At 46.8% G+C, this 12127-nt stretch overlaps 1 protein-coding gene across 6 annotated transcripts in view; it reads left to right on the forward strand.

The window, feature by feature from the left end:
• Xpnpep2 (X-prolyl aminopeptidase 2) overlaps positions 1-3788 on the forward strand; it is a 29242-nt gene extending 25454 nt beyond the window's left edge. For 5 of the 6 annotated variants that reach the window (XM_017601898.3, XM_008773513.4, XM_008773514.4 and 2 more), the window contains 2 exons: positions 2190-2279; positions 2830-3783. In XM_017601898.3, the coding sequence (XP_017457387.1) occupies positions 2190-2279; positions 2830-3024 (285 nt within the window). In that variant the 3' untranslated portion in view covers positions 3025-3783. Of the gene's footprint in view, positions 1-2189; positions 2280-2829 lie in introns of all 6 variants that reach the window. The other variant, NM_057155.4, reaches the window with a different exon arrangement.
• Positions 3789-12127: the final 8339 nt, after the last annotated feature.

Raw genomic sequence — 12127 nt, forward strand, 5'->3', positions numbered from 1 at the left:
CAAATAGGCAAGGGAATGAATGATTAATCATTGTGGGGAGTAAACGGAATGGCATCATTGTTACAGCAAAGAAAATTCCAGATGGACCAAAGACAGTTTGTTGTCACATAGTCACTGCATGGAATCAGCAGTACCATGTGCCTTGATCATATCCACATAACTCCTACTCGTTCTTAACTCCCTCCTCCTGCTGACAGATGAACTGAAGTTTCATGGTGACCAATAGAACCACTAAGGCCTACAAGAAAACCTATATAGACTCATTTATACTCCCAAATGGAAAAGGACCTTTCAAGAAAGGACCCAGAAGTGATCGGGAAAAGGGTTCAAAACTAAATTAAATAGAAAATGTCTGTATGAAAATCATATCATAGCCAAAGCTAAAAGATGTTTCAAGGACTGGAGAGATGGCTCAATGGTGAAGAGCACTGACTGCTCTTCCAGAGGTCCTGAGTTCAATTCCCAGCAACCACATGGTGGCTCACAGCCATCTGTAATGAGATCCGATGCCCTCTTCTGGTGTGTCTGAAGACAGCTACAGTGTATTTATATATAATAAATAAATAAATCTTTAAAACAAAACAATAACAACAACAACAAAACAAAAGGATGTTTCAAGTTAAGTGCAGCAAAGACAGGATGAATATTCTTAATTTTACTGTGAACTCCTATATGATCAAAACTGGGAGAAATGGGGTTGGGGATTTCGCTCAGCAGTAGAGCGCTTGCCTAGCAAGTGCAAGGCCCTGGGTTTGGTCCCCAGTTCCAAAAAAAAAGAAAAAAAACTGGGAGAAATGAGCAAAGGACATGAAGAGACAGTTCAATAAAATGAACAATAATTCATTACATGTGAAAAGATGCTCAACAGCATTCTTAATTAAGCATGTATATATCAAAACATGAATAGACTAGCATATCATTCCCCTGGGTTTAGTACTAAGTAAAAGTACTAGAAGAAGATACGGAGAAGTGTGTGTGGCAGGATCTACTTTGTGTGACTTTTTAAAACATGTATATATGAATATATATGTGTATATGAATATATATGTGTATATGTATATACAGTTACCAGATTCGTAAAACTTAGAGACGTTGATAATGTCCCGTGCTGGTGAGAATGTGATATGGTGAGCAGCCTCATTCACTGTTGAGAGAAGTATACATTGGGACAAACTTTGTGGAGGGCAGTTTAACAATATCTATGGAAATTTCCATGAGAGTTTCTATGCCTTTTGTTTCAGCTATCCCTCCACCAGATGTATAAGATCCAGATATAGTCCCAAGAGTTCAAGATGTTTACATAGTCAACAACTTGGAGCACTGATAGTAATAGTAAAACAACTGCAAAAGCCCCCAAACCTGTTAAGTAAATCAGGGTCTTTTCCCACACTTAGACACCGCCCTTTTCAAAATGATCCTGAGCTGGGGAGATGGCTTAGCAGTAAGAGCATTTGCTGCTGCTGTAGAGTACCCAGGATGGGTTCCCAGCATCCACATTTAAGTTATAACCATCTGGAACTTGAGTTCCTGGGGATCTTCTGGTACCTGTGGGCACTGGGATGTGGCTTGGTTATAGCCTAGGTTCGATCCTCAGAACCAAATGAACTAGACATGTCTTGTCAACCTACCACTCAAAAGTAAGAGGCAGAAAGATCAAAAGTTCAAGGTCATGTTCTAATATACAGTGAATTGGAAGACAGCCTAGGCAACAGGAGACCATATCTATAGATAGATGGATAGCTGGATGGATGGATGGATGGATGGATGGATGGATGGATGGATGGATGGGATGGGATGAGATGAGATGAGATGAGATGAAATAACATTTCTAGATTATTTAAACGTAGGTCCTAAGGTCCTGCCATAGAGGTTCTTCCTCCAGTGGGTCTTGGAATTACTCCCTGCAACTCAAATAGTTCATGTGCTCCCTATACACCATTGATGCTCACGCACTTTGAGACTCAAGCATGAGTCTACTCTAAATTTCAGGAAGCAGGAAGGAAGCAAGAAGTAGGATGCTGAGCAGTAGACAAAAGAACTGGCCAAGACAAGGGACTCTGCAAGGCTCAAAGCTAGCTGCAGTATCCAGAGCTGGCAAAGATCAGTTCCCTGTACTCCTGACTCCTTCCAGCCAGTGTTTCAACCTCCCTCACTTTTCTTGCTTTCTTCCCTTCCCTGTGGAATTCCAGTACCCAGGGACCTACCTGACTTTTGAATTGGTATCCTTTGTACCCTATGACCGAAACCTCATTGATGTCAGCCTGCTGTCCCCAGAGCAGGTAAGTGTCCTTAGTACTGCCTACTCCTCACCCTATGAAGCACTCACTTCCAACCACCCTAGGCCTTTCTTGCCTCTCTTCCCCCTAGCCCAAGGACTTCTGCCCTTCACCAGGAAGATCCACATTGTGGTACCCTAGGTACTCCTTGGGAGCATATCCTCCCAGCTTGTCAGAGATTCCAAAGTTTCTAGGACTTTCTAGTCAGACCAATAAGCCCCAACTCAGTTAGTAAAGCCCTAGGGAATCTGAGACTAGGCTTCTGAGCTCTGCTACCAAAAGGAAGATGCGGTTCCTTCCCCCATTCTGGGCACCGGTCTCTTCTTTTGTAAAATGGAGATGACTACTCTGTTTCCTTTTTATTACTGTGCCAGACAGCAGCCTCCTCTCATTCAGTAACCACCAAGGAACACTCTCTGGCAAGCCCCAGAAGGTAGCAGAGGTCTGAAAGTGGCTGGGTCCCTACTCCACAGTGATGCTGCAATCGTGGGGACTAGATGGTACCAAGACCTCATCTTTTGGCAGCTTACCTCAAACCTTTTTCCTTTTGCAGCTCCAGTACCTGAACCGCTACTACCAGACCATCCGTGAGAACATAGGCCCAGAACTGCAGCGTCGCCAGCTGCTGGAGGAATTCGCATGGCTGGAGCGGCACACAGAGCCCCTGTCAGCCAGTGCCCCTCATACCACGTCCTTGGCCTCTATGTGGGTAGCCTCTGCCCTTGCCATCCTCAGCTGGAGTTGCTAGAGGCCCCCAATTCTCCTGTTGACTGTTGGGTTTGGGGATTCATTTGCTTCTGCTCAGCTGTCCTCTCTCCTGTGTCATACATGTCCCACGGGGCCCTGATGGCTCAGCCACTGTCCTAAATGTCCTCCAGAGCCAGATCCTAGGTAGCATATTCTACCTTCTCCCAGATGTGCATACCTCATCATGGACTTCCACCCCTGGGCCCTGGACTAGCAGAGCCATATAGCCTGCTACATGGGATCCCTCTCTCCCAAAGTAAAGGACCCTATAGGGTAATACCCCTATTTATAGTTCACAGGGCTCCATCCCATCTCCACTCACTGGAGAAGGCCAGGGCTATTGCCACCCACACTGACTCCAGACTTTCTAAAGCTGCCTCTGGCCACCCTTACCTGCAGGCCTACCGTAGCCTGTTTGCTATCTTTGGAGAAGGAGGTGACTGTGTATTCTGGTCTCAAACTACCACTCTAGTATTAGGGAGAACAGAAAAGCTGAAAGTCAACTGTGGCCTGCAATTGAACACCTCAGTTGATGATGGGTATCAGTCCTCTCCCCAACTGTGAACCCACAACTCCTTAACTACCAATGCACCCCTTAACAAGCCACCACGCAGGGAGTTAAGGCACAGGACTTAGACTGTGAAGTAGAAGAGAGAATGGAAAGGTGTTCTGGGCTATCCCAGACTCCCCTGACACTTAATCTTCTAAGGTGAAGTCACCATGACAGTGCTATTAAACCCTCTCATATCTTTAAAAAAGACGCTTAACCTTGTGTGGGCAGACTCTGATTTCTCCATTTTATAGATGGGAAAACTGACTTTCAAAAAGAAGGTGTGCGTGATTGTTGGGGGGAGGGCAGCAATGGGGGGAGGAAGGGGAGGGAGGAGGGGGATGTTTCCCCAGAAACCAGGAAAGGGAATAACACTCGAAATGTAAATAAGAAATACTCAAGTTAATAAAAAAAATTAAAAAAAAGAAGAAGAAGGTGTGGCCTGCCTGGGGAGACTCAGGGCTTGGTTAGGAGATGGGGTTGGGCAATGGTAGGGACAGATGGGCTGGCGTTCTAGTTCCTTTGCCCATGAGCACTATGTCAAGCCCCTTACCCTACATTTCGGCCCACCTCACTTACTGAAGCCATTGTCATCAGTGCTTTCTCTGGTCTGGCCCTGACTAGCCGTTAGCCACCTGGGCTCACATCCTGCTAGATGCTTAAAACGACTTTGCAAAGATGCCTGCCTCTGGTTTTGCATTGTGTCTGCTCTTGCTGTACTGCAGGAGGCTGCTGATACCTGTGGCTTTTGTGGTGGGGGAGGAAGAAAAAAGGCTGAGGTGGGGGCAGGGATGTGAAGCTCCCAGAATCTCAGTAGAGAAGCACGTGGGCTTGAGAACATGCTCATGGGCATGCGTGTTAGTGTGTGTATGAGTGCCTGGTGCTCATGTGCATATATTCCATGCCTAGCCAGCTACCCCAGCCTGCATGAAAGTTGTTGAAACATAATGAAGGAGACAGAGAGGCTTTGGAAACTTGTTAAGCATGCTCCATAAAAGTTGCAGACAGCTCTTTCGTCTCGAGGGAGCACGTAGAAGGTGAGAACCAAGCTTCTACGGGCCCGGTGTTGGACAAAGCTAACAGACTGAGACTTTGCCTGGGCTGGGCTAAGAAGACCTAATTTTCCAAATGTGAAGAATGATGTATGGAGGCTACAGAGATGGCTCAGTGGTTAAAGCACTTGCTACACAAGGGTGAGGACCAGAGTTCCTATCCCCAGAAACTGTATGAGTGCTAAGTGGGTGTGGAGGCCTACCTATAAATCTAGTTTCTCAAGGTGGAGACAGGGCATCCCCAGAGGAAGTAAGCAAACTTTTGGGTTGACTGGGAAACCCTACCTGCCCTACCTTGATGAATAAGGCAGAAGAGCCATAGAAGATGATTTCAAATATCAACCTTCTGCCTCAACATGGGCAGAGAGAGAGAGAGAAAGAGAGAGAGAGAGGCTACAGCCACCCACACCTGCTTCCAAAGGGTTTTGCCCTTATTGAGAAACCTGTTGTGAGTAAGCCTGTTTAAGGTGTCACTTGGTCTCTGATAGCTACTGCTTCTAAAATGTCAAACCAACCTCACTACCATCATTGCATTCTGTCCCACCATTCAGAAAGCTTTTTGTGTATTTTCTCATTTTATCCTCCCAAGCCATGAGAAGGCATTGGCATCCTGCTCATTTTCAAAGAGGCTGGAGGGCAACCAACTTGCTCAAGGTGGCTTTTATATGAAGTTGCCAAATGAAACAGAATTCAATCAGATGGCTCAAGGACCTGCTCTCTGAAAAGAAAACGAGGGGTGTGACTCTTGCCATGTTTCAAATGAGAAAGCAGGCTCTACTGGGCTCACACAGCTGAGGAGAAGCAAATTCTGTTCCCAGGGCCAGCCTGCTCTAACGTGTCCTATGTGCCCTGACAGTTGCTCCCGACTGTCTCCCAATCACGAGCACTAACCAAGCCTCATTTGCAGCTCATTCAAGCCAAACCTAGAAACCCCACCCAATCTTCTCCTTGTGATTTAGTCTCCTGTGTCACCATCTAAGGCCTTGAGATTAAGTCCTGCCTCAGATGAACAGCCGTAGAAGGGACTCCAGCCAGTCTAGCTCCTCCCTACCTTGAGACCTAGAGGGCTGACCACAACCCCTCCTCTTTAAGAGCCGCACTGTAGGGTCAGGGAGATGCTGAGTGTGTACACAATTAAGACAGGCACCTGAAGGAGCTTCTATGACATCATTAGGAGTTGCTGTGCAGCAGGCCATATGGAAGGGTCCTTCCCTGTCCCTGAGAGTTAGGTGTCTATCTAAGGCTTCTAGCCTCAGCTGTAGTAGCTGTGTGGCCTTGGGCAAGTCAAGTCACCTCTCTAGTCTGGTTATCAGTTCTGTAAACTACCCATGCAAACTTCCTGATGAGGTGGTAGAGAACTGGCCTGTAAGACCCGGATGTGGCATTATTCTGTAAACCAGGAAGCTACACAGACAAAAGATAATAATGCTGTTTTTCACCTAGCACTAGCTACCTTCAGTGGTAGATGGGAAAACAATTTATTTGGGGCCCAAATTACCTTTCTTCCTCCCTTTCCCTCTTCCCCCTCCCTTCCCCCCCTCTCCCTCCTCCTCCCCCTCCCCTCTCCCTCTCCCTCTGAAAAGGCTGTTGGGGCTAGCTTCTAATTCAGCTTTTTCTAACTATACTCCCTAGAGCCCGAGTTTCCTTAGAAACGCTGCGGAGCCTGTCATAGAAAGCAGGGCTCTAGCAGCAAGCAGCCCCCCTGGGCTTTCCATACAACTGAGCTTGAAGTAGCTGAAGGGTCAGCTTTGTGGATGGGTAACCTGGGCTTTTTTTTTTCCCAGGGACTTGTGCTCAGAGGGGCCTCAAGCTGGGTTTAATGGTCTCTTCCCAGCTGCCTGTCTTACAATTCTTTTCTCCCTCTCCCCCTTTTTGTTTATCTTTTCATTGGTTTTTGTTTTTTGAGACAGAGCCTCTTGTCATCCAGGATGGCCCCAAGGTCACTATGTAGTGGAAGCTGGCTTTGCTTGTATCCTCTGCCTTGTTTCATAATTTTAATGCTTTTTATAAAAAAGCCCCACTTTTCCATTCTGCACCCAACCCTGCAAGTTCCATATTCAGTCCTGAATAGGAGCATCAAGACCAGACAGAAAAAGAGGACACACCCAAGGTCATACAGCCAGTTTAGGACCAGAGCCAGGATTCAATCCCACACATTGTGCTTCAGCTCTGTGCTGACTCCTCTCCGGTTTTCTTTCTTTCTTTTTCATTTTATAAAGGAAAGCATTTAATTGAGGGCTTGCTTATGGTTTCAAAGACTTAGTCCATTATTGTCCTGGCAGGGAGCATGGCAGCAGGCAGTGTGGTGCTGGTGAAGGAGCTGAGAGCTATATCCTGCTCTGCAAGCAGAGGAGGGAGAGCAAGGGAGGGAGGGAAGCAATGAGGGAGGGGGAATGGAAGGAGGGGGACAGACAGACAGATGGGCTGACTGACTGACTGGGCCTAGCATGGGTGCATGGGTGCATGGGCTTTTAACTTCTCCCACTTTGAATGTGTTCTTCTGTCCTTCCCCTATCACCTCTAGGGAACAAACTGAAACCCAAGGAGACCTGTTTGAGGTCCTGTAACTCTGATGAAAGTGGTAAGCTACTGAGATCTAGTTTTCAGACTCAGGTTCCCCATCTACTCCAGGCTGGCCTTAGACTCTCTACCCTTCTGCTCTCCTCTTCCAAGTGGTTTCCCAAGTAGACCACCACCAAGCTCTGCTCTCAGCCACATTTTTGTTTGTTTTGCTGAGGCAGGGACTTAGTATATAATTCTCATGGCCTATGTAGTTCACCAGATTGACCTTGAATTCTGCCATCCTCTGACCTCAGCCTTCAAGTATTGATATTAAAATTCTTTTCCTTTAAATCATTCTCAGACTTCAAAAGGATATGTGCAAATTGGCAGATACACAAATATGGCCGTGGGGAGTATAAATAGTTCATCTACAAGTGATAATGAAGTCAGCTCTCAGTCTGCAGGTCAACTGGCTGTAGCTGGTTGGGGCTTCTTGAAGGGGCTGGGCTATCTACTCTTTGCTACTTAACCCATGTCAGCAGTGAATTTTACCACCTCACTGGATACTTCCTCAAATCAATAGTTGGGTACTCTGGGTCTCAGAAAAATAAAAATATGAAGATTTAGTAGGCACTGTTTCCTCTCTGTCCATCCCTGCACCACCACCCCATGGTTCATCACAGCTGGGAGTGGGAGGCCCATCCCAACCCTCCACCCAGCCAGCCCTTGCTCTGAGGCTGGCCCATCTCTTAACTTCTGTGTTTCTCTATGAAACAGGAACTTAGCAAGCAGCTTCGGTCGGGTAGGATGGATGGTTGAGAAAACCCCAGTGGGCTGTGGCAAGGCCCTGAAGCTGAAAAACTGGTTTCCCTCCTTGCTGGTTCCAAGCAGCTTCAGGCCTTTTTACTTGCCATGCTGCTTGTGTTCTTGTTTGGTCACAGGAACTGCGACTTGACAAGGTAGAAATCCACCAGGGATCAAGTATGTTCCATGAATACTCCATGTAGGTGATCTATAATAAGCCTGGTCCCTCTGTCTCTGCCTGTCTGTCTCTGTCTCTCCTCTCTCTCTCTCTCTCTCTCTCTCTCTCTCTCTCTCTCTCTCACACACACACACACACACACACACACACACACACACACACAAACATGAGACCCACGTTGTCAGTTGGTCTTCACAAAGACTTTGTCACATATGATGTCACTTGCCCGAGGTTCTATAGCCCTCAACATTTTGAATTCAGTTCTATCTGCCTCCTTTACTGGTAAAGTATTCTCTTCCTCATCCCTAGAGCCCTCCAAAATTGTCCCCATGCCCTCTGAAGCTCACTGATCATAGACTTTTGTCCTGGTAACCTTGGGACTGAGTCCTAGGCAGAGCAACCCAGCCACACCTAGTCCTCCATGGTAGGGCCCTCCAATGAGTCATAGCATGTTTTGTTCTGAGCACCAAGGCCCTGCCTCCTCTTCAGAGGATAACTGCCGCAGCTGCTGGCAGGTGGGTTTTGTTTTTAAACCAAGACCTTATCAAGAGTTCAGAACTCCAGATATGATTGTTTTTCTGCAGGAGCTCCGCAGTGTTCCTGAGCTGAAAGCCCTTCATGAATCTTCCACATGATAGATGTTAGGCACAGATAGATGCAAGAGGTTCCTACCCCTTGTCTCTTGGCCTCCTCTGCCCTTGCTTGCAGTTACCCTGTCTGTACTCTTTCTGCCTAAGACAAGCACACAATAGGACTATAGGCCCGGCTGCTAAGGTGGTTAGCTTCAACTGGAATTCCCCCTGGATTACAAGAGACTGCGTAATCTTTGCTTGGATGTGTCTAGAGACAAGGCCTCTACTTAACAAAGAAAGACTGAATTAATATCAGCTAAGTATCCAAAACTTTTTCCTTCAAATGAATCCAAATCATCCATTTTCTTATTCCCTACCATTCCTAGCCATATTATGTGTTCCTCTACATGACAGGTGTTAGAAATCAGCTCGCCTCAAATCCCTCCCACAACTCTCTAGGCAAAGTTTGTTTACTCTTTGACATGATGACAAGGGCCTTCCTAAATGTCATCCTCAATTAATCAGCCCCACGTACTACAGCTGTAGTGCAAATCATGTGACTTCAGAGGCCTTCTTCATCCTGTTCATGCCTCCCGGGGCCTGCTTTGAGATGGCCCTGTGGCATCTAGTCCTGTACCCAGCCCAGCATAATCCCAGCATAGAGAAAAGGCTATGACAGAATGTCCCACAGAGCTTTCATCTCCCCTTTTAAAAACTCTATTAGAGGTGGCTTAACCAGAATGCTTAATAGTGTCGGCCCAGACCAAGACCTGCCCCGTGTTTAGAACTCAGCTCCCATCCATTACTGTCATAAGTTACTTAACCTTGACTTCCTGAAAAATGGGTCTTGGGGGGTTGTTGGAAACCCAACACGTTACCTGTATAGCATAATATTCAGCTGGAGTGTAGGGAGAGTTGAGGGTAGGAAGTGAGCTAAGAATCTTGGGAGGAAATTTTTCCAAATGTAGGTATTCCTTCAGTATCCAAACTCTTATACCTCAAAGCAGGGATACACCCATTCAAGGGTACAAGAAATGCAACTCCTCGTGTCTGGATCCCACCTGGCCCTAATATCCCATCCATCACTATCTATCTACCAAAGGAGAACCGCCCTGGCTATGCTGGTGGGGGCCTGCTATGTATGAACACAGTCTGCAAGGGCCCAGTGTCTTTGGCACTGCTACACCCACCACTGAGGGGTCAGACTCACCTCGCTTCCAGCAAAATAATCCTAAACACCACACCCCACACAGATACACAGAAACACATGGATACACACACACACACACACACACACACACACACACACACACAATTGTATGCTAAATCAAGGTCCTTCCACCTGATATTTATACTTCCTTCTAGGCCACACCTTTGCAATAATTCATCCCAGCCTCAACTAGCGCCCTTGCTTCTCTGGAGTGTTGGAGTGGAACTGAACATTTGTGAATCGTCTAATGCCGTTGTTGGCAAAGAACAACCATGGAGCCAATGAGAACCTGCCACTCCACCTACAATGGCAGCTCTCAGGTACAAGGGACTTTGACAGCCTAGCATGAGGCTGTGGTCACAGAAAGCTCCTGAGTCCTGCCTGTCAGCCCATTATCAAGTGTAAGGTGGCCTTATTCATTAAACTATTCTGCCCTGGGTCACCACTTCAGCTGAGCTCTTTGTGTACCTGGAATGGAACCTATAAAATGCAAATTTGGTGCAGAAGCCTATTAAACAAGTATTTAGGAGCCATTAGCTTCCTGGAGCTTAACCCACTGGGACTCTAGCCAGGGTCATCTGCTGAAAGAAAGGCTAGAGGAAGGCAAGTATGCTTGAGGGAGAGAGACCATGGATACCCAGAACACAGGCTGTGGCCCGGGTCTTATGCAAATCTAAAAGAAGAGAAAGGGAGGGGCTGAGAACACTTGCCCTGCCTGTCTGAGGGGGTCGGTCACCCCTCTAAATTCTGTCCAGTATGCCCTCACCTCCCCACTTTACCCCCACCCCTTTCCCAGGCCTCAGCAGCCCAACGCCCACCCTGGTTTGCTGGCAGCATTGAAGGTTCTGCGGTTAGTGTGTGAGCTGTGCTCGCTGCTGGGGGCTGGGCAAACAGGAAGCGGGCACATCCTGAGTCCTGGCCAGGGACTCTGAGTAGGCCCGGAAGGTTCTGTGAGCCGCTTCCACCTTCCGAGGTTCCTGGCCTCCTAAGCTTCCGTATGCCCCTGGCTTGGGAACCTCAGGTGTCCCTGGACAAACTCCAGCAACATTGTATCCCAGACTCTGGAAAGGATGACCTCCTACCTAGGATCACACTTGAACTCCCACAGGCTAGATGGCTCATCCACCTTCTAGCTTTCAGGCTTCTAAACATCGTGCAAAGCCTTAGCTGGCTGACATGTTCGTACCCCTAGGCAGTAAAGAAAAGACTTCCAGACTGAAACACTCAAGCCAATAAGGAAAGGCTGTAGAACGCAGAATCTTTTCATGAGTCAGCCTGGTAGTTTGGCTGAACTAGAGCCAGAGGAAATACGGTTTTATCTTGAGAGAGATGGACTTTGACCTTCTTTCCTTAGCTCACAGGCAGATGATCTGAAGGCCTTAAGGGTCCAGGGAGGAAGTCACAAGAGCATCTTGGGATGTGGGACAGGCTTGCTCAGGATTTCACAAGTGTTCCAGAAACAAAAGCCTTACAAAGGTGCATCATTTGATTTCTTTAGAATGATGTGTGAAGTTAGGAAATGAAAGTTGTAGGCCAGGCATGGACCAGGTAAGACATACTCCTCACCAAAAATAAATATTCAGTTTCATGTCACTTTGAGGGTTTATTTCTTACTTGTTCTCTTCTACATTCTTTGAAGAATTATTTTTATTTGAAGAATAAAGCTATCTTGGATTAAGAAAAAAAGGTACACATCCCTTACCCCAGCAATTCCAAACTCTCTAGACACTTGACCTAATAATAAACTTATAGATGTGACTGAGTATTTACTTTAAGGACATTCAATAAATACTTGTGTGTTAAAAAAAAAAAGCAACCAAGGCAAGATAATTATTGTGGGTTCACACAACTGAATGCTAATCAGTCATGTAAAAAAATTGTATCATTCAGGCTAGGAAGATGATGCTTTAAGGAAAGTACTTGTTATAAAAGCACGAATACTTGAGTCCGTGTCCCTAGCACCCACATAAAAGCTGGGTGACATGACACGCATCTATAACGCCAGCACTAGATGGGAAAGGCCGAGATCACTGGATCCCAGAAGTTCACTAGCCAGCCAGCCTAGTTGAAAACCATGAGCTCCATATGTGGTGAGAGACCCTTTCTTACAAAATAAGGTAGAAAGGAATAGAGGACATCCTGCATTGCCCGCTGACCCCACACGTGCATGCACAGCTAAGCGTCCTGAGTGTGCACACACACACACACACACACACACACACACACACACAAAATC

Source organism: Rattus norvegicus, chromosome X (genome assembly GCF_036323735.1).
Source record: "Rattus norvegicus strain BN/NHsdMcwi chromosome X, GRCr8, whole genome shotgun sequence".
NCBI classification, from domain to species: domain Eukaryota; kingdom Metazoa; phylum Chordata; class Mammalia; order Rodentia; family Muridae; genus Rattus; species Rattus norvegicus.